A 23,211-nucleotide genomic window follows, 5' to 3' on the forward strand; every position below is an offset into this window, starting at 1 on the left:
CAATCTGTTGAGCATCTCGATTTTGCCTGCTCCCTAACTCTTTGTTGGATATACCCGGGCACTTTAGCCGATGACGAGCAACTACCTGGCTTGGGAGGCGATTCACGCGAGCGGCAGACCCATACCGACCATGATTTGGGGCTTCCTGGGCTTGGAGGGCATCATGTGGCGTCTCCTGCCTCTCTGCCTGGCTTGGGCAGCCCGTTTCCCCCGTCGGGACATGGATATGGCCCATCCAGCCTCCCTGCTCGACCGGGTCTCGCGCACGACAGTGGCCGTGTCCCTCCTCCCCCGCACCGCGGCCAACGCCACGGCCCTCCCGACGACCGTGGTGCTCCTCCATCACAAGGATGGCAGGACCGAGAAAGAGATCGCTTTGGCGGTCCGAATGATGGCATCCACGGCGGCCCTGCAGCCGGTGGCTACACTCGTGGCGGTTCGGGCGACCGTGGGAACCGACCCGGCCGACCTGGACGAAATTTGCCGCCTGGTGATGGACGCCGCGGCCGTGGCCCGGAAGACGAGCCTGTCACCAAACGATTCAAGAGTGACCGCGACATTACCGACGCCTGGGGTGGTCATCAACCGGGACCAAGGCCGCCTCCGCCACCCCCTGGATACAGCTTCGGCGCTCCTCCGCCTCATGGTTTTGCCGGGGACCACCACGGCGACGGCCCTCCTGGCAATCCCCAATCAGGGATGGGCCGGCCATCCGGTGGCTCTGGCGGTCCTCCCAGCGGCGGCCCCCCCAGTGGTGGTCCTCCCGGCGCTGCTGCTGGTCATGGCCCAGGATCGTCTCTTCCTGCGGCTCTGCAGCGTCAGTTCTTGCAACAGCTCCAAGAGCGACAGCGGGCAGGGCTTGGAAAGTGAGGACATCCTTGGAGACCGTCTAATCAACAATTCAATTCGTCAAACTGATTTCGACAACAAGATTCGTGTTGGCTCTGATGCGAATAACACTAGCTGAACTATGCCTGCACGCTTATCGCCACGGCTGTGATCTGGCCGGCAATGCTCAGGTGGCTGCCTGGCAACTCGCTCAAGGGCGACGTATCCAGGCTGCCAAACGTCATGAGCTGTCCGACAAAGACTGTGCCGCATGGTCCGGGGTGTTGATGTGTGATTCGACTGATAATGCATGACAATGGCAGGCGAAGGATTGACTGCTCCCAGTGCCGCCGCTGAGCGTTGCGGCAGCGCCGATACCGGGCAATAGATATGAAGGACCTGATTCCTTCTCATTTCTTCTCTGGGTCTCTGGCCTCTTCATCGGTTACACGGCGCCATTTCTGGGCCACTTGCTTGCTCATTTGCAGAAAGATCGAGGTTGTGGTGACGCCTGTGATCACCAGCACAAAGAATCCAAACCAAATACCATCGAGTCCTCCTCTGTTCCAGTCCCGACGTTGGAGGTTTCGCATTGTGAGGCAAAGAGGAACCCATTAGCGCGAGGGGAGGGGAGGGAGATTTGGTCGACCATGGGCAACAGCAACCACCCAGCGACAAGTTCATGCCGCACTTACTGGACGCCCATGCAGATTTGGGACTCAATGGACAGAATGTCGGCTCCCAATGTCTGGCAGCTGAGCGCCGTCGTGAGCACGGCCTGTGCGGTTTGTGCACCCGACATCACAGTCGAAAGCATGTTTGGAATGGCTGCCTGATTCAGCTGCGTGAGAAAGCATGGGTTATTTCGTCGTCTCGCATAGAGCCCTGTTCAAGGGATCTGCGGCTTGCGATACGTGCAGATGTAGTGAGTGCCGTCGCAGTGCCTATGTGGCTCACCTCGCTCGTCAGCAAGCTGGTAAAGTTCGAGCCGGCCAGCTGAGGGCCGAGCGCATCGACCAAGGACACAAGGTTCTGCTTGATGGCCTGGCAGTACAGAAATGCGAGTGTGGCAGCTCAGTTAGCCACATCAGATTGCATCGGATTGCCTCGGATTTCATCGACTGTGGTGGGCCATGCGGTCGGAACACCATCCAGCACGCATGATGGCATGGAATAGCATATTCCGAATCCAAGAGCTGTCGAAGCCATCTTACCAACAGAGCTGTAATGCCATTTTCCATGTTGGTCACTGAGCCAAGAAGCTGGGCCGAGGTGGCGATCTGTGGACCGTTCTGCTGCTGGCTTACTTGCTGTCGTATGGAAGTACAGCGGGACTGAAAGTCGGCCAGCGCGGCACTCTTCTCTGATGCAGAGACGCTCGGGGGTGAGTACGTGAGATTCTGAGTCGTGGAGGAACTGATGAGAACATTCAGGCCGGCGATGACATTGGTCAAGTTGCCATCGATCCATCCGACGGCTGTTTGGAGATATTGTATTTGACTGAGCGGAATGGAGCTTGTGTTGAAAGTCAGCTGCCGAACCGAGTTGGGCACTGTGGCAGCGTTGCTCAAAGCACTTAACGCAAGGTGAATTCCAAGATTCAGCAAAGGAAAGCGCAGCTATACTCCACAAACGACCCAATATCCTCCAGCCAACAGTATGGACAACAGCCCGCTCTCTCGACTGCCGATATCCCTGTATGTCAGTTGCGTCAGCGCCTCTCGTTGCACAACTTCATAAAACGACGCCGCTGCCAACCTGGTGTCGACGTTTTGTAAAAGGCTCGAGATGTTGAATTGCTGCAGTGTTGAGTTCACTTGTGCTGGGATATTGGTTTGATTTGCGATCGATGCGGGGAGGAGACCGGTGTTTTGGATGACGTGCAGCATGTCTATGCCTTGCGCGCATTGGTTGACAGCAGTAAGAGCTACAACCGGGCTGATTGGAATGCCGATATGGACGGTTGTGAGGGCGCTTTGTAGGTTCTGTCCACCGTTACCGAAGGCCGTGTCGCAAGCTGAATCGCCGAGGGAATCACGAAGGTCGACGGCGATTTAACTAGGGTTAGCGGCTCAGTCAGGGCGTGTTTCAGCCGGGTCTAGTATGGCACGGACGAATGTGGTCTCACCGTATCCAAATAAAAGCGCGGCCAGGAAGAAGATGAGACCAAACAAGCCAACAATGATCTGCGGACAATGTGAGAACAATGCGCAACTGGTGGAGCACGAAGGGGCCATTGTGACAAAGGTTTAGTACTGGAGACGATTAGCTCAACATGTGCACATCACACTTGGATCATCCCATCGACCCAGGCAGCCCGTCAAGTCGGCGTCTTTGTGTGATTGAGGCAGATACCAACCAGCGAACTGATCTGGGCGATTGCATTGCCGTTCCGACGCTCACGACTGACACCAGTAATATCAGCGGCCATAAGAGGACTAGGATGAGCCCCTCCAGGCCAACGGCCCCAAGGTTGATCCACTTGAAGTAAGTCGAGGGGCTTGGGAGGAACCCTGACACATTCGGAACGTTGGCCTGTAGTTGGTTGGTCAGGCTACTATTGATATTCTGCAGCTGAGACTGCAATGTAGGCTTGTAGCCTGGTGTCATAACGGCTGGATGTGAGTACTACTGGCACGAGCTTAATATACATATACCCTAGAGATGACATCGGTCCCGCAGGTCGCAATCATGGCACCAAAATACCGAGACCGATATCGTTTGGAGCCATAGTCGGAGCCGACGCAAACTTCAGATCTGGACAGCTCTTCATGATTACCCTCGATTTGATTGGACGACGCATTCTGTAGGCTCGTGATTTGGCCGTTGATTTGTGTCGCGGTGGCGTTCAAGTCCGGTAGGTTTTGGAGCTGCGACGTTTGCTGGACAAAGTCGGGCATGTTGCCCAGGATCTGGTTGATGCTCTGGATCAGATTCATTATGTTGCTGACGTTTGGTGCTTGACCTCCGCTGTAGTAATAGCTGTCGGATGTCGATGGGATGGGAGCGCTCGAAGAAAGACCCGTGATTGAGCTTTGGATCGGCGACATGGCTATGGAGTTGGAAAGTTCCGGCCAACGGCCGCGAGTGAGTGGATGGGAAGTGTGCCTCAAAGCCTGTTCGATTATTCGACATGACCGATGGGCTTAGCAGCAGCTGAGGCCAAGGTCGAACATACACACCGGACGAGAGAGTGTTCATGTTGGATTGAAAGACGCTGACTTTGGAGTTTGCCAGAGTGGCGTTCGCGGTGATGGCAGTCGCGGTGGGGTTGACTAATTTCATCAGCGCGATGATTTGTGGGATTTGAACGACTTGCAAAAACCCACTGATGGCACTCGGTAGATCGACACTAGCCATATGATCGATGGCAGTACCGATGGCGGTCGTCAGAATGCCAACCGAGCTGCTCAGACCGTTCAATGCCGAGGCAACAAAGTTGTTGACATCGTTTGGGATCTGATAGACAGTGTGATACGCCAGGCGCATTTGATCTGACGTCTGGAAAGATCCGTTGCCGGCCCCCAGGATAGAAATGCTGTTGTGCAAAGGCCAGGTGAGTACTCGCGGTCCAGGGGTATGATTGCAACACACATCCAGTCATTGGTGATACTAACCACCACAGGATCATCAGCAGTGTCGACATCAAGAGAATCATGGCCTTCTGGCACGGGGTTGCTCGCTGCTGCTTTTTTTGTCTTGGGCAGCAGCAGCAGCAGTAAGCGCAAATACAACCAAATACGTGGGTGAGCATGGCCAAGGCAAACATTCCGATGATGGAGAGAACCGGCTGGGATCAAATGGCATGCGGGTTTGTTAGTTGTGAGTCCTGTCGGTTCATATCTGCTGGACGGCAGGCACGGCGGGCACGGCACCTACAATAAAGTACGGCAGAACCCCAAGAAAACTGTTGATGGACAGCGGGCCGTTGGAAGCCTGTACGATCTGATCGATCGGGAGCGGCTGCCCCTGGTTCAGTAGCTCACGTATGATTCCACCGACCGTACCCCAGAGGGATACGGCGGTGGTGAAGGAATTCACGCGATGGACGGCGTCCATTAAGGTCTGCATCAAGCTGTTGGCCATTGTGACAATATCGCGGGGCTCAAGGCGCACGAAAGCGGGCTCGGTTGGAGCTCTCTCGGAATCTTCGGCGAGGGCACCGAGGCATACGGTTGCCAGCGATGCTATTGTGCCAAGCACGGCAATGACGGCAAGCTTCTTCATCGGAAATCCGTATTGGAGCTGCAAAGCTTGCGAAGAAAGTTGAAGGCGAGCGAGAGCAGGTACAGGCTCTGAGTTGGCTTATATCCGGCTCGCAGAATGAAAATCGGATACGCTGGCCTTGACACGGCGCACGCTCATTTCAGGCCAACATCATTGAAACCGAGTGCCTCAACGCGCAGATGGCTTGTGTGGGCTGAAAGACGCTGATCGGCCGCCTGGTTGAATGACGTCGATCGGCGCTCGCACTGCTGCAGTGGACTCGGTCAACGAACTCGACCGCTGAGATATTTGAGGCATGGGCTGACTCCGTGAGATAGACTGACTCCAGGGAACGGACTGACTCCATGAGACAGACAGACAGATTCCATGGATGCACGCACAGGAAGTGATTTGACCCACTCTGTTGCACTTGGTCGAGTACATCTTATCACCCGGGCAAGACCATTTGTCCCATCATTCACCACACGCACGATCGTCATCTGCTTCAGCATCGCGATGACGTACGAGCCCCTGCTGATTGAGCAGCCGATGCAACTGGGGCTTGCTTTGACTGTCATGGCAAGGGCTGTCGAGAACTGCTCGCTGGACTCGCTAGCCTCTCTCGCAGCCGCTTCCGAGATAGACAGGCCCGTGCGTCGCATCCGCTGCGTCGCATCCGCCCATGTCCAGCGCGTTCTAGCGGGCTGGACTGGCCGTGGCGCAGTGCAAGGTGACTTCCACATGACCGCCGTGTCCAGCCGCAGCCCGGCTCCGGCGCCCAAATGCGCTTTGCTGGTCGTCGGCAGACCACGAGGACACCTGTCCTGCTTTGAACACTGCGATCGGGCAGACCCGAGGTGCGTCTGGCTCTGGGCTCTGGGCTCTGGGCTCTGGGCTCTGGGCTCTGGGCTCTGGGCTCTGGGCTCTGGGCTCTGCTGCTGCCGCCGAGGCCAAGCGAGTGCCCTGCATGCCGAGCTGTGCGCGGTGGCGGTGCATCTCCATCCGCTGTCCTGACTGGCCTGCTCGTCATTTTGTCCATCCATAGCTGCTGCCGGTGCCATCATGAGTGTGTACACAAAGGACGATGTCGTCTCCAAGCTGAGAGGGCTTGTCGACTCGCAAGAAAGTATCTCACTGCTCTCACAATGTCTGTACCATGAGCGGCAGCGGAATATCGATGCAGCAGTCTGTGCGATTCCCCTCATGCTGACGCCCATCTCGGTCTACTCGGCCGCCGAACTCGTGATCTTGATAGGGATAATCTATCACCGAAAACGTGCAGCCGAATCAGTCGACACTTGGTTTGAGGAGCTCCGGAAGTGTGAGTAAACCATCCGATGTCCCGCCTAGCTCGGTTCGGATCCAATGCAGCATGGGCGGTGTCTCCAGTGGCCCGGCCTGGCGAGTCTGTCGTCATCGACAACACGCCTCTTACCATCCAGATTCGCCTTTTCGACGATGGGCACGGACCTGGCATGTCGCTGTTGCAATCCACCATCGAAACACACAACGATGCAACCACACAACCATGCCGATGCTAAATCAACCCTATCCATCTATTTCGATAATCGTGCGATATCCCAGGCACCAGCTCCAAAAAGCTGACCATGCTATATCTCTGCAACGATATCGTCCAAAACAGCAAGCGCAGAGGCGAGGAGTTCGTGCGGCTCTTTGGGAATGTATTGCCAGCTGCCATCTCGCACATCTACAGGTAAGGGCGATCTCGGATCCCCAATGATCTCGAGGCGGATCCTGTGCGTCTGAGTTTAGGTTCTCTGACCGCCTCCCGAAGCGACGCCGGTCTTGTTTGAGTTGATGCGCATATTTCCTGTGAGCCTCGATACAACTTTGGACGACCAGAATGAGGCTTGGAGCGCATTGCTTAGGCGATTCGCGGCGTCCAACACCATCGGCGGACTGAGCCGGGCATCTTGACGGTCAAGCTGTTATCTAAGCAACCAATATCCTCCGCCAAACTTCAAGGCATGGGACCGTTGCCATCCAAAACAAGACTCTCCGGGTTCTTGGAATCTGGGAGGAGCGCCATATCTATCCGTCTTCGTTTATACAAGAAATAAAGGCTTCTCTGGGTACATCATCATCGGCTTGGCTTTGTTATGCTTGGGTATTCGCCTGATGGAGCGCCGCTACTTTCAGTTTTGCAAGTCTGTTGTTGATCTCGTCGCGGCTTCTGATTTTTCGCAATTGTGAGCATCTGCCGTTCACGTCGCACAGCGACACCCTCGGTTTCTCTCTCGACCTTATTCATTGATTGTTTTACCTGCACTTCCCAACCCGAGAGCGGCATTATAGTGATTTTACCATCTCGGGACAGTTTGCGGTGGCTTTCGCCTGGCGGTATCTATATGGATCACTAATCTCTACTTTGACCGCTCAGGGATTGCTCAAGGGTCATCCACGCCAAGCCGAAGGGCGTTGCCAACGGCAGTCAAAGCCGATTCTGAAGAAGTATGTCCCTCATGGCTATGGATTATTGATCTGGCCTGCTTGGAAATGCCTGTGAAGAGTGTCGAATGTCGGCGAGACACTTGACCATCATTCTATCTTATCAGACCCACCCGCACACTCACTTACTCACCAACAATTCGCAGCTCAAGGATGTAGCGAATGCCCTCGCACTTGCCAAGCAGGCCGAGAAAAGAAAGGACGAAGTTCTCGCGAACACTCCGAAGGAGCTCCTGGATCCTGGAGAGGGCATCATAGTTCAAATTGACGGTATGCTTGCCTGACTGTTTCGTCTCGGCTAGACTCATATTCCCCTGGTGCCCCGATGCCGAGCAATATTGCACACGTGGCGCCTAATGTATCTCTGTATTTGGTGCGCATTCGCAATCGATGCTGCCGCGGACATGAACCGACTCGGAATATGCCTTGCCTCCGAATGGAATCGGTGGACCATGCAGACCCAACCAAGCAAACAGAGTGCCAGACGCTCTTTTCTGAGATCAACAAGCGGCTTTCTGAAGAAATTGATGCCAAGCAGCGGCTCGTGGGTTGCCTCCATTCACTCGCCAAGCACTTTGAACTCCAACTCGGTGGACTCGAGAATATGCGATCGGTATGAACAGATCCTTGCATGGACCAGGCTCGGTCTCTGCCGATGTTGCCTACTATTGGCACTGCTCAGTCCGACCGGGAGATGGAAGTTTTCGTTGTTGAGCCCGACTGATTCCCACGCTCTTGGATACACGATCTCGGATTCCTCAGGAATATCAGGGGAGAGCCGACGCGCTTCTCTCTGCAGCAGCGGGCCCCGTTCTGTTAGAAGGCTATTCTGAATCCAGCCCACCGTTCGACCAAATCCAAGCCACCATGGCTCTGTCCTCGCTGTTACAAAGCGTCAAGGAGACGACAACTGCATCCGTACCCTCGGAAATGTGGTCGACACCGCCGGCAGGCGGGCTTCTCGCTGACCCTGGAATGCCGCAAGGCTTTCTTTCGCTCTCGCATCCGGACGAACAGTCGGATATTTCGGCACTGGTCGACACAGGTGCCCTCGCCGCGCTTACCCATGTAAGAGCGCCAAGGGCGTTACAATTAACTGCATTTGAGACCGCCGCAGCCACCAGTCGAGCTCGGGCGGCTGCCGATTGCGACCCGCCCGCGGCCCATCTTCCCTTCTGACTCGCGAATATCCTTAATCCTCCAGGACGACTCTGCGGGTCTTTGTGAGTCTGAATGGATTTTTCCAAACCCAGGTCTGTGATCACAGCTACCCATATCTTGACTACTCAGGGTCCGAGGCAAGGCGAAGCAAAGCAAGGCAAATCTGAGCCAAGACCGGTGAACCCCAGATAATGCCATTCTGGGTGCTTCACCCACGGACCTTCTTCTTCTTGTACCGCTCTCTGCAGTCGTTGCAGTACCATACTCCCTTGGGCGGTTCATCGAGCCCAACGCAGTCCAGATGGAACCATTCGTTGGGACAGTCCTACGCCGTATCGGTTGGTGTCAGAGCGGGCAAGGGCAAGGGCGCTTCTACCGATTCCCGGCTGGCCAACTCTCGTCGACCAGCCAGTTCCAGTCTTTGATGCTGCCTACCTCGGCATCGCAGCCAATCATTTCTCCATAGGATACTCCTCTGCAGTAGCAATATAGTGGCTCTCCCTCGCCCTCCATTGGATGCTCGACCTCATGATCGTCGATATTGATTTGGTCCGATTCGCCGCTGTCTCTGAGTAGAACCGCGCCAAAGTATGTTAGCTGTACGGAGATGCTTCATTGCGCGCGGAGTCGTTGTCCCTGGTTTTCATACATTGGCTCCTCATCGGCCCACATTGGCTCCTCATCGGCCCACATTGGCTCCTCATCGGCCCACATTGGCTCCTCATCAGCCCCGCATCGGCCGAGCACACATACTCTCTTTTCTTTGGGGTCCTGTCTTTCCGTGGGGCACTCAGCTTGGAAACCTTCCGCTCTAGATACAATCGGTCAGAGAGGTCAGTATCCTTAGTCTGCAGCGCTGCCTATCATCTGGCAATCGCAAGACGCATACTGTTTGATGAAAGACTGGAAAGGCTTGACGACTTTTCCAAGACTCTATCCTTTCGTTGTGGCTGAGGTGGGGTCGAGAGGACCGGGGCAGCAGCTTCGGAACTGGGCTCTTGGTTCATCCGACCCATGTCTGTCGCGAGCCGGCTAATGTTTTTGTCGATCTGATCGAGACTAGGGCGATGAGTACGATGACCTAGTCCTGTATGACATTTCTCCTACACCCCGCTGGGCCAGCTAATAGAAGAGACTTGGCAACCAAGGAACCATACCATTCGCAGCACCTTGTCGATCAACTCGACCTTTTGATCCGAGATCTCGAGCGCGCTCTGATAAAGCGTTTGTATGTCTTGATATCTCCGCAGGGTACTCGAGCTGTCTCCTATAGCTGCGCGAATCCAGTCGCTGGGTTTGATTTGGCCAGCACCGGGTTGCTCGGTAGTGCTGTTCTCGATCTTGATGGGCGGCTTCCCCTCTCCAGTGCCATCGAGCTGGCCGCTATTTTGGGCCTTTCCATCTTTCCCACGATCCATTTCGGGCTGGACTGGCTTTTCGGATGCAGCTTCTTTCTCTGGAGAGGCAGTGGACTTTCCCGCCAAAGATTGGGTGGCGCTTGGCTTCTCTTTCTTGTACTCTTGTTTGATGAATCTCCGGATATCCTGATATCCCGACCGTATCTCCTGTGCGAGGCCTTGGGAAGAGGGAAAAATGACAAATACCACAAGGCAGAGGCCATGCTCGTGGATGAGTCTATCGGTCCCACTGACTTGCAGCGACGAGCTGCTCGAGCTTCCTCAAGGAGACGAATTCGAACTGCCGCGATCGCCATCGGCTTTTGGATACTGACCATGGAGCTCCTTGTCCTTGGTACCGAGCTCCACAAATGCCTCCTGAACATCGCTGGGAATGTATTCGATGCCTGAATATCGAGGTTATTGAGGATGGAACGTCAATGTCGGCTCCCAGGCCAACCAGATACTGGGCCATCTGTGTTACCAGAACCTGGAGATGGCATGGCGCTACCGGCTTTACCGACTTTGGAGGTAGTCTTCGAGATATTCCAGATAATCGGTCATTTTGCAACATCAACGCGGACGACGGCCTTTGGATGCACACTTGTGCTTGTTGGCTCCAAGATGCGACGAACAAGGAGAATGACCATCGATATTGATTGGCTTCGGCATATGGCTGGGGTTCTCGAAACGGGGCAGTCCAAACGAACGCCTGATTCATCGTCTGTCGTGCTGCAGCAGGCTTATTTCGAAACGGGGCACCTTCACACACAGATGACTTGCGTGAGTTGTGTGGGTTGTGTGGGTTGTGTGGGTTGTGTGGGTTGTGTGGGTTGTGTGGGTTGTGTGGGTTGTGTGAACCAGACGGCACCGAACTCCATGAAATCTCCTCGCCGAGGTCCTGCGGCGATATGGCTCTTTGCCCTGCATCTTCCCCCATCCCAGGTATGTCGTGCTCTGACCTGCAGTGCCTGCATCTGCAGCGGCTCGCTGGTCCCATCGTGCCCACGATTGTTGCTGTGATAGCGGGCAGTACTCTGGTTTGTTGCGAATCTACACTCTCTCATCTCGTGACTCTGAAGCATTATCGATCACAATACAGAAGCAGGACAGATGCCATAAGTGGAATGATTATATTCATGGCTCATGGTGGCGGTTAATGCTGATGCCCAGAATACTTGGACTCGAGTGTCTGCGATATCTAGCTAGTTCAGAGGCACGTTCACAAACTCAGTTGCCCGGCCAAGTCACGGACATGAAGCGAACTGGCGGGATCGCAAACTATTTATGAATTCTCGACTGCTAGAAGCTTCAGAACTGGGTATGATCATTGATTCTGTTCCCCAATCGCCACTGTCAAGATCGAGAGACTAATCGTAGCCACTGCTTTGTTTTTGATTGTATGACTGCCTCTACGATGATGCTTCGAAACGGCTCAACTGCAAAGGCTTCTCGAGTTCAGAGACAATGACTACAGGACCATAAGGATTGCGATTGACAAAAGAGCCGCAACTGCCGATGCCACCGCAGGACCGGATCTGGACGCATCAGAGGCAGACAGTCGAGCAAAGACAGCCCAGACCCGTCCGTCGAGAGGTGGACTCTGGTTCCAGCTGTACGTGGCCGTGTTGGCTGTTGTGTTCAGCATCGAGGTGCCGTTTCCGACGGTCCAATATCCACCATTTATGGAATTGTCAACTTGATAGTAGCTATAACCATCCACAGAAATGCCTCCTTTAGTGTTGTGGAAACCCCGACAGCAACCACGCCAAGTAAACATGCCGAGGATCAGATTCGACAAGCCGCACTTACGCCCAAGATACCGAAGAGGCGCTCCAGCCCTGACTTTGCAGTGCGCTCGGCGTGAAGGTATAAGCAAGTGTGACACTCGTTCCGGTTGATGTGGATGCTGCGATCAGGTATTCGACCACTGGATAGTTCCCTGAATCTCCGTATTTGACACTGGGATTGATGGTAACGTTCAGGACGGTGTTTGATGGGCAGCTGTAGGTAACAGAAAGTCCATCGGTTGCCGATTTGAACACACGCTGCCCCCAGGCGCTCAAATATTGGAGACCGCCGAATGTGAAAGGAATGGTGGTCGTCTGAGGCGACATGTATGCCAAAAGATATGTCCCGGGCTGAGGTAGCTGTGCGCTCAGGACCGGTGGAGTCGAGCTCTGGAAACTGGCTGGCGTTACATGAAAAACCTTGCCTGTGGCGGTGTCATAATGTAGGAGACTTATCACCGGCAACGAGCAATTGTTAATCCAGTCATAGCGAATCTGAGGCAATTGAATCGACCAACTCAGGATGGAGCCGGTGCTGATGCTCAACACGAAGCCGGCGTCAAAATGATCAGCGAATGGGAGGCGATAGAAGCCGGCCGGGTAGACAAACGATGGATCAAGCGTGACTGCCCCCGAGAGTGTGACATTGGCCTGGGCGCTAGTGGTGATGTTCATCATCGCTGTTTCGACATTCCATGAAGCTGGTGTGTTGGCTTGCACCATGGTCGATCCGCATGCCCACCGGTGTGGGTTTCCGCTCGCAAATAGCCCAGCCGAGGGGGTGACCAAGGCTCCACTTGAGCCAACAATAACACTGGAGCAGTAAGCCGGGGTCATAATAGGCGCAGACTGCGTTGAAGGACCTGATCCGGAGATGCTGATGGGGATGTTGACAGTCAGAGGCACGGTAGGCCCGCTGATGAAGGACGGATACGTAGCGACGAGGGTGAGGGTTGTTGTGGCAGAATTGGAATACGGATTGTATCGGATTTGGGCGTTATCAATCCAAGACTGGAGCATTGTCCCGTCAAGCGGAGGAGACAACCACAGCATCGTAGATACACCCCGTGTGGGGATGAATAGGTGCATATGTAAAACAATCCAAAGATCATTAGATGCCATTTTTGGCAGGACATAGCGATGCTCAACGATAATGTGAATGGCAGGGCATGGAGAGTCGACGATTGGCCAGCAACGAATCGATTCGAAAAACACATGTACGAGAAAGCGTCAGCGGTCCAGCGATGCTTTAAGGCACAACATAGCACACACCTGGTTCAAGAGGATTGGTCCCGATCCGATCGAGGTCCACACGCCGGGGCTTCCGCATTGGCTATCAGGGCAAAACCATTCCAGAGCTCCGTTCGAATAAGCGCCATTCGATGGAAGGAGGGACACAGCGTTGCTCACGTTCCAGATAACATTCCAAGGATCTAGACCGTGCGCCTCAGTCAACGTCATCACGGTAGGGCCGATCACTACCGGCGTCAAGGGGGCTGTGGTGAGAGACAGGGATGACTGTGGTGCGATAATTGGCGTATACTTGAAGGTCACCGCAATGGTGAAAGTGCCGCTCACAGTTCTGGAAAGTGAATCCGTAGCAGTGAACTGAAACGAAGCTGTGGCTGAAGACCCGATGGTTGTCAGCAGGGTTGGCGCAAAAGTGATCAATCCCGCGTCGATGTCGGACTGGTAAAACGACGATGTGGCTGTGCCAGACTTCAGAATCGTGCCTCCAACGACAGTCGAAGGGATATACAGTAATGTCGCTGACTGCACATTTCCCAAGGTTTGAAGCTTGTCGTGAGTTATGGCCACGCTGAGGTAGTCGTCAGTCGCCAGTGCCACATTTCTATTGATGTACAAACGCGTGACGTCGGGAACGGCTATGATGCTGAACTGCGCCGTTGCTTGATTTCCTGAAGGCGTCACGCACCGAAGCGACATGGTGTAGTTTCCTGGAGCGACGTTGGCGCCGATTTGGACCGCAGTCGAGTTGATAACCGTAATGAGCCCCCCGGCGCTGCTCTGAGCCGAAAGAGCGCATGTGGATGGATATGTATAGCATGGTGAAGTTGCGGTGTAGCCGACAGTCAGAATCTGGCTGGTTGAGGCAATGCTGACTCCGAGAACGGCGGAGCTGAGAGTGATTGTTGGAGGGTTTCCATCAACAAAGGATAACGAGGCGTTGCAAACTGTTGCTTTGCCTGTTGGTTGGTGCATCCGACAGGTCAAAGTTGGTTAGCGACGACCACTTGCAGTGGCTATGCCGATAACATGGGTTGATATGGCAGGGGGGGGGCGTCGTCTCCAATACACTGTCGATATACTATCGAGGATCCCACCGATGGTCTGACTCTCAGGACGCCGAGCAACCAGAATATCGAGTCGCAAGGATATCCGATAGCTCGAGGCGGTGATTAAATTCACTTACGTTTGCCCTGAACAGTAACGCTGACAACTTGCGGGATGTTGATTCTTCCTACGAGAGAAAGCACAGTTCCGGTACCGGGGCTTTGTGAGAGCGAGTCCGTCCCGGGCCACCAAAACGCCGACGGATAGTCTGTAAACGTGGTTGTGGACGTGAGGGCCGGAACAAGAGCAGAGCAGGTTTGATCCACAGCGACGGGAGCGACCGATCCACAGGTGGTTATGGCAGGTGGAGCCAGTGCCGTGGAGTTGATCGCATAGAGAGTGGTCGTAGAGGCTACGGATGTGCCGCCCGCGGTACAGTTGATTACCAAGGTATAGTTCTGGGTAGTGATGTTGGTCAGTGGCTGGATGGAGGTCGAACTAAGGAGCTGTACACCGGTTGTGGGTGAGACTCCGAGCGTACAAGCGACGCTATTGCCGCCACAAGAGTCGGATGGGTTGTATGGGACAGTCAACGAGGAATATGGAGCGGCGCCGACCCCGGTATCCACCACCAGCAGCTGCGATGTGTTCACCCAGACAATGGGTGAGGGAATGCATGCTGGGGACGGCGATGGCGAAGGAGACAAAGAGGCTGATGGGGTCGAAGTGGTTGAGTTTTGACTTGCGACTTGTGCAGCGAAAACCAAGACTGTGGAGGTGGAGGCTATCAGAGCTCGCGGCAGGAAGTAAGGTGATGGCGCACGATCTCTCAACATGACCAGAGAACCCGGGCCATGCATGCAGTCGAGGCAAACTCTGACCCACATCTACACCCGATCCAGCGCGCACATCAAAGCCCCAAGCAGGGCTCCGGACCGATGGTGTATTTCGTATTCTTTCGCAGACGAGTTCTCCCCATCAGCTTGACCATTATGCGCCCGGCTGGTACTCATGTGCGGTACTTACGCAGCAGTCCGAGCGCTCGGGCGGCAAATGCCAGGCGCTGCATGTTAGGCACAGGTGTCTCAGAAGAAAATGCGGCTCGGGTCCACTGATGCAACGGGATGCAAAATCACTCGAAGAAGATGGCTCGTCCTCGCCCAGACTTTGTTTTGTGTCTTATGTGACCAGGTTGGTCGCGGATGATGCAGGTCGCTGCAAGGCATCGATAGGTCATCGGGACGCCAGGTCATCGAATCACGAGCACAGTATGATCAGTCCAGTTGATTGGCAGAAGCACGACTGCTGTGTTTCGAGTTGCCTCCGACACTCGTGTCCACACTCGCCAATTGAGGTGCAAAACTCGAGCGCGGAGCGCTTGCATATCGGATGGGTCGTGGATAGTAGCGAACGCAATTGTATTGATATAAATTGAGAGTCCTGAGGAGATCGATCAGCGATATGCGGGTGGGCGAGCCACCGTTCTTGAAGGAACGTGCTCAGTCGTCCTACAGCGATGAACTCCTTCAGCATCGAAAGCGACTCGAAGCACACATGTGTTCGATTGCATTATCCATCTGACTCAACATACCCATTCGGCATCGTCGACACCCTCCATCTTGTCTTGCTGCAGGACTTCATTCTCATCGTCATCGATGGCATTGGCTCTCATTTGAGACAGCAGCTGCGATTTCTTCTCATCCTCGGTGAGCTCTTTGGGCTTGGGTCCGCGTCGGATTGGTACAGAAGGCTGCACCGCAACTGCCTGAGAGACTGGTAGTCCTCACTGGTTATTTGTCTACGGTCCCAAAACTCGCGAGTCGCACTGCGCGAGGCGCCGAGAGCGATGCAGGCATTTGCATCCGAAATGGAGCTGCACATGAATCTTACTAGGTGTCATGTGGTTCGGGCGGAGGTCGAGATACTTGGCTTCCTTTTTCTGGCCTCCAATCCACTCCAGAGCTGTCAGGAGGGGCTCCCAAGTTACCCGGGTTGGAGTGAAGATGTCATCTTGAAAGTACTCTTTCTGAAAGTGACAAGGAGCAGCATCAGCACCGGACAGCCCGCAACAGCCCGGGACTACAGTAGAGCCCTCAGGCGCAACATACCTTGAGGCGCGGTACAGTAAAGGAGATGGACTCGACCCCACTTGAAGTTAGTCGCCATCCGACAGCAATCTCGATCTCAGCCACGTTGCACTGGCGTTTGCTAAGGAAACCAAGACCCTGCTGGACCGCGCTGCCGTCAAAGCGCGCAATCACTTGGACAGAATCTTGGTCCTTGGAGACCTCGCAGATTTGAATGAAGCTTTCGCCCTAGCAAACACGACCATGGGTTTAGTGTCAGTAACTCTGTCAATCACATTCGGGGCTAAAAGTCGATGCAAATGCGTGTCTGTACCCGGCCAACGAGGTAGAGGAGCGAAGTATCTTCATCAAAGTGAGGAATCAGTAATGACGGCGAGATATCCAGCTCGAGGGTATAGATCGGCCCACTGAGTCTGTCGACGTCGTAGATTCGGACTTCTCTGGTGCTTGTCCTGATACCGACCGAATCAGAGAGGTGTTATTTCAGTGGCTCTGCGTTCCTCACTGGGCGGAAAGAGAACATTGACCTACCTGCCATATCCCACAGTCACAAACCGAGTGTTGCCTGCGAGCCATGCCAAGCGACACCCCTTCGTTCCGTCGTGCGAGGGACCCTCCTGTGATCAAACGTGCATGTTGAGCCAACAGAAAGCAATCCATGGAGCGGTCGATGGCGAGAGAGGCAGCGATGTTCAGCAGCGCGCGCACCTTGATGAGGGCTCCGGTCAAGGCGTCGTAGATTCGAATGATTTTATCACGACAGGCGGCCACAATCCTGTCACCTTCGAGGCTAAAAACAACACCAAGCGGCTGAATTTGACAAGACGCCCGTGTGGTGGTCAGCTCAAGATATATCCATGATTGCCGCGACTAAGTCCTCAGGAACACACTGTGATAATGTCGGCGGGCATGCAAACAAACACAGTCAAAGAAGGCCTACCAGATCTGGAAGAGGTATCTGGGTGGTTGCCTGAAGGGTCTGCATGTTCCATATCTTGATTTTTGGGCCATCCTGCTCAATTGATGCCTTACGATGCGAAAGTGACTGAGGTTGTTAGCCAGAGTGCCATGTGATTGGATCCACAGGGATACCGGAGCACCAACAAGGACGCTTGGGAGTTGTACGAACCGACAGAAGCACATCTTTGACGATTGGATGGAACAAAAGGGCAAGAACTCTATTGCCGTGGGCTGTGGCATCAACGAAACCGGCAGTGAGTTCACTTGTTTTAAATGGTTCTGATACACTCTATGGCATACAGAGAAGTGGCCATGCTAGCCAGGAAGGTGCGATTGCTTCCGTCAAAAGACCTACCAGAGAGCACCTGAGTAGGTTCAAGGCTATCGTCGCTCAAGCCTTTCTCCGGGATCTACGCAGCGAACAGAGCCGTTACTATCTTCCCCGGATATTCGGCTGCCTCGGGCATCTCGAATAATGAGCCACTCGACTCAAGACCATCGACGCACCTGCCAAATCCGAATCTTGCCATCGTCGCTGCCTGACACATATGGGGCAGTGACGGCGAGTGAATCAGAGGGGAAACGCATCTAAAAACGCCCGTCCAGTAGCGTTGTCTGGGTTGCTTCAAGCTCAGAGCGCATGGGTGCAGCAACTGACACTGCTTGTTGGCCCACGCAGTCCGTGTCGCAATACTCCGCACGTTTCTGCAATCCACATGTATCTCTCACCAGCAACCAGTTTGTGGCCATCAAAGGGGTCAAACTTGAAGCTCGTAACGTCCGAGCCTGACAGAAAATGCCAAATCAAGATGGCGTAAGATGCACTGATAGTCTATGGAGGCACGGGTCGTTGAATTGATGCTCACGGGCTGCATCGTACCAGAGAGTACCGCGGGGATTTTGGGGTCGAACCTCTTGGGCTGATCGGCCCTGATGACGGCAATCCGACCACCAGGACCAGTGATTGGGAAGGCAATCAATTTGTCGCTAACCTAGGTATGCACGATAAACGAGGGATTGTAGTGTTTGGTTGAATACGCCAGGTCCGGAAAGCCCTCTACGTCGAAAATGCCGCGCATAACGCACTCGGGACACATTAAATATTGACATCCGCACCATTATTGTATCTGCCCGTGCGACCAGGGTCACAGCCTCGACTGAGTCGTCGTCCATACCTCTAAAAAGTTACTTTCAATCGGCAGGCTGACGTTGAGCTGTCGAAGATCGGTAAACTTGGGTACGGCCTTGCCCGTCACGAATCTGTAATTGGAGTGCTTTGCGATAATCGGCTTGACCTCGTGCACCGCCTCAGCGGCGACTGTGCTGCTCGCGACCAAGGGAACGCGGGCCGGGCTTGCACCAGAATCCACGACAGTGATGATGCGTGGCGCCAGACTTCCGTTCAAGGAGGCTGACTGGACGGGAACTGTCTTTATAGGAGCGGGTGTGGGGTCCACTTGAGCCCCAGAAGTAAGGCCAAGTGAACCGGTAGCGGTGGTCAATGCACCTATGCTAGCTGATGTAGAGGGGGTGGTCGGATAGGTTCTCTTCTTGGGGTCGAGAGAAATGAGTCTAGCGGGTCGATCTTCTTTGGACATCCAACTGTCGATGGTGTGCACGGGCTCGGGTGCACGAGTATCTGGGAAGATGTCTGTTCAAGCAGGGATGCAGTATCAGCTGACGCCATAGCCGTTCAAACCTGTGCTGGTGACGGTGCGGGCGACACCGATCAGGCCACTGACCACTGTGAAAGTCCAAGTTGGTCTGTAAACAAGGTTGAATTGTCATCTTGGTCAGCACGCAAAAACTGCCGTTGCTGTGATGTGCGCCCAGATGCATACCTTTCGTGGAACTGTGCAGGAAACTGGCACAATGGTTGTTCCGTCGCTTCCAAGGAGCAAAAGTCGAGCGATCTCGCAGGCCATAACATTGGTTGAGTACTTTGGAATCATGCAGCCGCCACTGAGGACCTCTTTACCAGAGTATCCCAACAGCCCCGCAGTCACATATGGATCTTCGGCCTTGAGTTCGACCCATTTAACTGTGGTGTCGCCCTAATGGAAATAACGGGAGACCGCATCTGCGGTGAGCAATGTGTGCAGGCACGGCAAGGAATCGCCGTGTACCATACCTTCCCAGCAAGGAATACTATGCTGGTATCCGGATCGTAGAGTGGGGTGACAATTCCGGGTGAGGTATCCAGACGATTTAAAACCAAAGGCTTGGATGCATTTCGAGTGTCCCAGAGGGCGTATTCTTGACGACCGAGACACCGTGTTAGTCTGACTTGGCGACATGCGGGCAGAACCATCCTCGTCGTCCCTCATCCTGGGCGAGCCCAAAGGCGCCCATGTACCTCTATCTCGCTTCTTGTTGAATCCGGTTGAGAAGAGAGTTGTCGTGCCGTCAACCCAGACAAGTCTGGATGGCTTAATTCCGTCATGAATCAGCCCCTTCTGATTGTTTGTAGTTACCGTATGGGATAGAGGCGTAAGCGATTCCGTGGGAAAGGCGCATTCAGCACGATTATGGATACTCCCCCGGTGCGCATGGAACTTTGGGCAGGGTATCTTTCCGACACAGCATCTCATTCATGCGAGCAGCGTGTGTGGGTACACGAGTGCCATGTACTCACCGAGACAGCTGAAGTGCTGCCACGCGGATCGTAAATGCGCATCGAGTTGTCCTTGGTTGCAGCGGCCAACAAACTTCCATCGAGACTCCTGTTCGGGCGATTACACCAAGGTATTAGAACAAGTGATTCGGGGCGGATACAGCGGAATATCCAGGGTTTCTAACTATGAACATCCTGCTGCCAGTGATGTCCCGCAGCCAGTGTCGGGGCGCAAAATTGGGTGCACCGACCATGCAAAGTGCTGGACAGGCGACTCGTCCGCTGGCAGCTGAAACAGCTGCGTGGATTGGTGGATGTTCCAGACTTGGATCTGACTACCAGTTGAAAGCGAGAGGATGCCATCGGCAGTGGGATGGAATAGGACAGACTCGACTCTTTTTCCACCCGAGCCAGAGTTGAGTGTCGATAGATTGGTGAAGGCGTCGGCGCCGCTGGTGGACCACAGCTTCACCTGGGTGATGGGATGCGCGCCGTTGCAAAGAGTCAGCCGCCGCAAAATGGTGTACCCACCCACCACTGCCGACAATCATCGAGTAGGTCGCAGCAGCGGGAGAGCACCCACCAATCCATCGTCTCCGGCGCTGGCAAGAGTTTGGGCCGGTCCGAAATCAATATCGGATACCAGGCAGCCGTGGTTGAGCGAAACCACATCGTCGGGGTGCAGTTTGCCGGTCTTGTTCAGGTTCACCAGGTTGACGAGGGAACCGCTTCCAGATCGAAATGCAATATGATGGCCATTGGACTTGACGGGGTTATGCTCTCCAGAGGTGCTCGCCGAGGCCGGAGGCAAGGCATACCATTCCTTGTGACAACAAGCCAGAGAGGAGGATATGCTAAGTTTTGTGCTGCACTGCTGGGCCTCACGGCGAAGGAGCCCAGGTCTGTCTGGCGTGTGGTCGCAGTACCTCTCGTCGGGCGGCCGTGAGGACCGAGTTGCGGTACTTGGAAAAGTGCTGGAAGCGCTTGCTCATTTCCGGGGTGATGGAGAGGGGGCACGGTGCTGCTCGGCCAGAGGCTGAATCGGGCGACGAGGCGGAAGCGCAAGGCCGCTGCTGTCACGTGTGGACGCATCCGTCACGTGGGTTGCAGATCAGAATCCCGTGGGAAACGAGTGGGGACACTCGCTTCTGGGCTCAGACGATGGCTGCTCTCCGGATACTGAAGACGCACGACCATGACCAAGCAGCGTGTGAAAGGGGACTGATATTGCTGCTTCATATTTGAATGCCTCGTGGAGGCAAGCGAAGGGAGGGAACATCCAACTAGCGAATTGGACGGAGGATGCCTGTCCCATGTTTCTGCGGCTGCTTTGGCCTTGTAAGACTAGCAGCCCGTGGTCTGTTCAATTCTCTTTAGCGACTCTACAGCCATGATCTCGCATTCGCGGAATTCGAGTTCTTTGCCATAGTCTCGGGCACGGGTGAACCATTTCGTGGCCAAAGCATAATCCTTCTTCATCTAGATATCAAAGTAATACGGGAGGGGGATCAACTTGGCGCTCATAGCCGCTTGGAGGCTTGATGGAGCGAGAGGATCCATGGCCGCAGGGGCGGTGACCTACCTCATGGATCATTCCGAGATTGTACAAGCCCGTGGCAAAGCATTCGCGACAGTTGCCTTGATCAGCTAACGGCTTCGACAGCTTGATGGACTGCTCGACCCATTTGAGCGCATCGCCCCAATGCTTGGAGCCCATGGCTACGCGGCAGTCGGCAATATTGTTGGCGATGACTGCAAGTTGACACGAACGTTCCTCGGGAACAAGCGAATCCCCGTCGTCCTCGTTCAGGATCTGGGCCGCTTTGAGGTAGAGGGATATGGCAAGTTCATGTTTGGCCTGACCGGCGTAAACCCCGGCCAGCTGGTTCAGTGACTGGCCAAGGTCTCGCAGAGTAGCCCAAGGGGCGACTTGAACAGAGCGCATCGGGTTTGGCGGTGGGCGTTGCGGGGGAAGGTTTGACGGCTCTCCTTCAAGGACTTGGCTGTTCTTGAGCCGCGGTGGGTTCTCGGGAAGGCCGATGAGCATTTTGACGGCCCACTTGGAGGAAGCAGAGGTGAGAGGTCAGAGGCCAAAGGTCAGAGATCAAACGTGCCGCATCGTACTTGGCACGATCGATATCAGATGGGGGGGGGATTGCGGGCGCCGTTTCGGTGTGATTCGTTGCGGCTGCCTGGGCTTTCATCTTCGCCAACACAGCCCAACAAGCCTAGCATCATGAAAACAGCCATGCATATTGCGATCGATGACCTCCAACACATCGGCTCGCTGCCACTGCCGAGACATGGCCAATTGCAACTCATACCTCGAGATACATCGCCGATCCACTCAAGTTTCCGCCTTCTTCGAGAGCCGATGCGATCTTGAGGGCGATTCGAATGGCACCCATCATCTTGGTTCCTTCAGCCTCAGCGCTGATGGTGCCGTTACTGAAGCTTTGCTCAAAAACTTGCGAATATGTGAAAGCAGCCTCGGCTGGGCGGTTGACCTTTTGATAGAGCTCTCCGAGGCGAATAACGATGCCGGACACCTCGGGAGAGTCAATGGCAAACCCCTCTGTCGTGAAGCGAGGAAGCAGGCATCAGCGATGCTATGTCCAATTCAAACTCCATGGTTGAGAGAGTCTCGTTGTGGCCAAAGCGGGAGGGGCCGCCCATCGCTGGTGCATGTCGATCAATGAACAAAATCAAGAAAGAACGCCGATAGCAGGCAAGGATGTCCACTCGTTCATAGTGCGAGCGCGACGCACAAGATCCCAGACCCGACTCTGGTTGAAGCTCACCTTTGATGCATTCATCCAGGGCACGCAAATACTCGACTTCTGCATCGTGGGGGTTGCCGTATGAGTGAGAGTAGAGGGCCTTGCGCAGGTGGATCCGAACCTGAATGTCGCTGCCGTCAGTTGTTATGCAACCAAAGAGCGATCAAGCGGCCGATTCAGGATTTGGCGGCAGCTCAGGCACGCAGTGATCGGCACACATGGCTCGTAGATAGCTTACACTTCGTGGATATGGATTGCCAAGGCTCCAATACCAGCCGAGGCCCAAGAAAACGGAAAGCGATGCCAGCCCGAGGCCCCACTTGAGGCCATCGGCAAGCATCCGGCGAACTGTTCCAAAGTTATCGGCGTGGATGCTCTCCGACGACCGATGGATACGGCGCCACTGCTGCTGGCCCGCTATAAACTGGGCGATGGCCCTAGAAGGCGGCGGTCCATGTACGAGGACATACCGCCAGTGTCCACCCCAGAGAGTACGGAGAGGGTGGCCCGGGAGCGCTTGAAGAGCTGGTCTCATGTGGGAGGGTCAGATCAGAGTCAAGACGCGCGCCGAAGCACCAGACCGAGATGCGACCGACATCGGGCTGGGATCTCGGAGCACGGCAC

The 23,211-nt window shown here is 54.7% G+C and overlaps 5 protein-coding genes across 5 annotated transcripts; 1 reads left to right on the forward strand and 4 right to left on the reverse strand.

Moving 5' to 3' along the window:
• Window positions 1–890: 890 nt before the first annotated feature.
• Window positions 891–5,182, reverse strand: BJ171DRAFT_636202 (uncharacterized protein). The gene is made up of 11 exons (XM_053115708.1): window positions 4,708–5,182; window positions 4,571–4,618; window positions 4,007–4,329; window positions 3,486–3,810; window positions 3,292–3,363; window positions 2,957–3,014; window positions 2,587–2,845; window positions 2,043–2,403; window positions 1,786–1,872; window positions 1,524–1,669; window positions 891–1,389 (listed from the first exon to the last, which is right to left on the reverse strand). Exons 1-11 carry the CDS (start codon window positions 5,053–5,055, stop codon window positions 1,239–1,241), a joined length of 2,178 nt encoding a protein of 725 aa, XP_052969933.1. The 5' UTR covers window positions 5,056–5,182; the 3' UTR covers window positions 891–1,238.
• Window positions 5,183–5,860: 678 nt separating this feature from the next.
• On the forward strand, window positions 5,861–8,865 carry BJ171DRAFT_256407 (RNA polymerase II-binding domain-containing protein). Its single transcript, XM_053106734.1, has 10 exons — window positions 5,861–5,891; window positions 6,080–6,160; window positions 6,290–6,355; window positions 6,619–6,748; window positions 7,021–7,127; window positions 7,436–7,506; window positions 7,611–7,773; window positions 7,962–8,116; window positions 8,266–8,571; window positions 8,708–8,865. The coding sequence occupies exons 2-10, from the start codon at window positions 6,097–6,099 to the stop codon at window positions 8,762–8,764; spliced, it is 1,119 nt and encodes a 372-aa protein (XP_052969934.1). The 5' UTR covers window positions 5,861–5,891; window positions 6,080–6,096; the 3' UTR covers window positions 8,765–8,865.
• Window positions 8,866–8,872: 7 nt separating this feature from the next.
• Window positions 8,873–10,625, reverse strand: BJ171DRAFT_578322 (uncharacterized protein; the record flags this gene model as incomplete). Its single annotated transcript, XM_053113875.1, has 7 exons — window positions 8,873–8,989; window positions 9,100–9,232; window positions 9,418–9,475; window positions 9,554–9,713; window positions 9,822–10,240; window positions 10,397–10,468; window positions 10,586–10,625. The coding sequence occupies 7 exons, from the start codon at window positions 10,623–10,625 to the stop codon at window positions 8,873–8,875; spliced, it is 999 nt and encodes a 332-aa protein (XP_052969935.1).
• Window positions 10,626–15,547: 4,922 nt separating this feature from the next.
• Window positions 15,548–20,817, reverse strand: BJ171DRAFT_491716 (uncharacterized protein). The gene is made up of 22 exons (XM_053109765.1): window positions 20,734–20,817; window positions 20,391–20,630; window positions 20,059–20,279; window positions 19,829–19,916; window positions 19,550–19,649; window positions 19,325–19,449; window positions 19,035–19,247; window positions 18,936–18,957; window positions 18,369–18,844; window positions 18,074–18,185; window positions 17,923–17,979; window positions 17,701–17,732; window positions 17,549–17,603; window positions 17,363–17,424; window positions 17,174–17,260; window positions 16,942–17,043; window positions 16,765–16,850; window positions 16,547–16,685; window positions 16,255–16,461; window positions 16,037–16,172; window positions 15,738–15,919; window positions 15,548–15,654 (listed from the first exon to the last, which is right to left on the reverse strand). Exons 1-22 carry the CDS (start codon window positions 20,797–20,799, stop codon window positions 15,646–15,648), a joined length of 2,817 nt encoding a protein of 938 aa, XP_052969936.1. The 5' UTR covers window positions 20,800–20,817; the 3' UTR covers window positions 15,548–15,645.
• A 169-nt stretch (window positions 20,818–20,986) lies between these two features.
• Window positions 20,987–23,161, reverse strand: BJ171DRAFT_491718 (uncharacterized protein). Its single transcript, XM_053109766.1, has 5 exons — window positions 22,826–23,161; window positions 22,609–22,708; window positions 22,132–22,382; window positions 21,390–21,866; window positions 20,987–21,286 (listed from the first exon to the last, which is right to left on the reverse strand). The coding sequence occupies exons 1-5, from the start codon at window positions 23,120–23,122 to the stop codon at window positions 21,152–21,154; spliced, it is 1,260 nt and encodes a 419-aa protein (XP_052969937.1). The 5' UTR covers window positions 23,123–23,161; the 3' UTR covers window positions 20,987–21,151.
• Window positions 23,162–23,211: the final 50 nt, after the last annotated feature.

This window comes from Polychytrium aggregatum, assembly GCF_025602895.1.
Source record: "Polychytrium aggregatum strain JEL109 chromosome Unknown BJ171scaffold_6, whole genome shotgun sequence".
NCBI classification, from domain to species: Eukaryota; Fungi; Chytridiomycota; class Chytridiomycetes; order Polychytriales; genus Polychytrium; species Polychytrium aggregatum.

What these genes read in the sequence shown, in the direction of transcription:
- BJ171DRAFT_491718 (XM_053109766.1), bottom strand. Translation starts at nt 23,122, where the DNA reads ATGAGACCAGCTCTTCAAGCGCTCCCGGGCCACCCTCTCCGTACTCTC. An exon ending in GCAATCCATATCCACGAAGT is followed by an intron (nt 22,709 to 22,825) that starts GTAAGCTATCTA and finishes AGCGACATTCAG; the next exon opens with GTTCGGATCCACCTGCGCAA. An exon ending in CCTGGATGAATGCATCAAAG is followed by an intron (nt 22,383 to 22,608) that starts GTGAGCTTCAAC and finishes GCTTCACGACAG; the next exon opens with AGGGGTTTGCCATTGACTCT.
- BJ171DRAFT_636202 (XM_053115708.1), bottom strand. Translation starts at nt 5,055, where the DNA reads ATGAAGAAGCTTGCCGTCATTGCCGTGCTTGGCACAATAGCATCGCTG. An exon ending in GGACCGATGTCATCTCTAGG is followed by an intron (nt 3,364 to 3,485) that starts GTATATGTATAT and finishes AACCAACTACAG; the next exon opens with GCCAACGTTCCGAATGTGTC. An exon ending in CCAGCTTGCTGACGAGCGAG is followed by an intron (nt 1,670 to 1,785) that starts GTGAGCCACATA and finishes TTTCTCACGCAG; the next exon opens with CTGAATCAGGCAGCCATTCC.
- BJ171DRAFT_491716 (XM_053109765.1), bottom strand. Translation starts at nt 20,799, where the DNA reads ATGAGCAAGCGCTTCCAGCACTTTTCCAAGTACCGCAACTCGGTCCTC. An exon ending in GCAGCACTTCAGCTGTCTCG is followed by an intron (nt 19,650 to 19,828) that starts GTGAGTACATGG and finishes ACAAACAATCAG; the next exon opens with AAGGGGCTGATTCATGACGG. An exon ending in TAGTATTCCTTGCTGGGAAG is followed by an intron (nt 19,248 to 19,324) that starts GTATGGTACACG and finishes TATTTCCATTAG; the next exon opens with GGCGACACCACAGTTAAATG.
- BJ171DRAFT_256407 (XM_053106734.1), top strand. Translation starts at nt 6,097, where the DNA reads ATGAGTGTGTACACAAAGGACGATGTCGTCTCCAAGCTGAGAGGGCTT. An exon ending in AGAAATAAAGGCTTCTCTGG is followed by an intron (nt 7,128 to 7,435) that starts GTACATCATCAT and finishes TTGACCGCTCAG; the next exon opens with GGATTGCTCAAGGGTCATCC. An exon ending in GACTCGAGAATATGCGATCG is followed by an intron (nt 8,117 to 8,265) that starts GTATGAACAGAT and finishes CGGATTCCTCAG; the next exon opens with GAATATCAGGGGAGAGCCGA.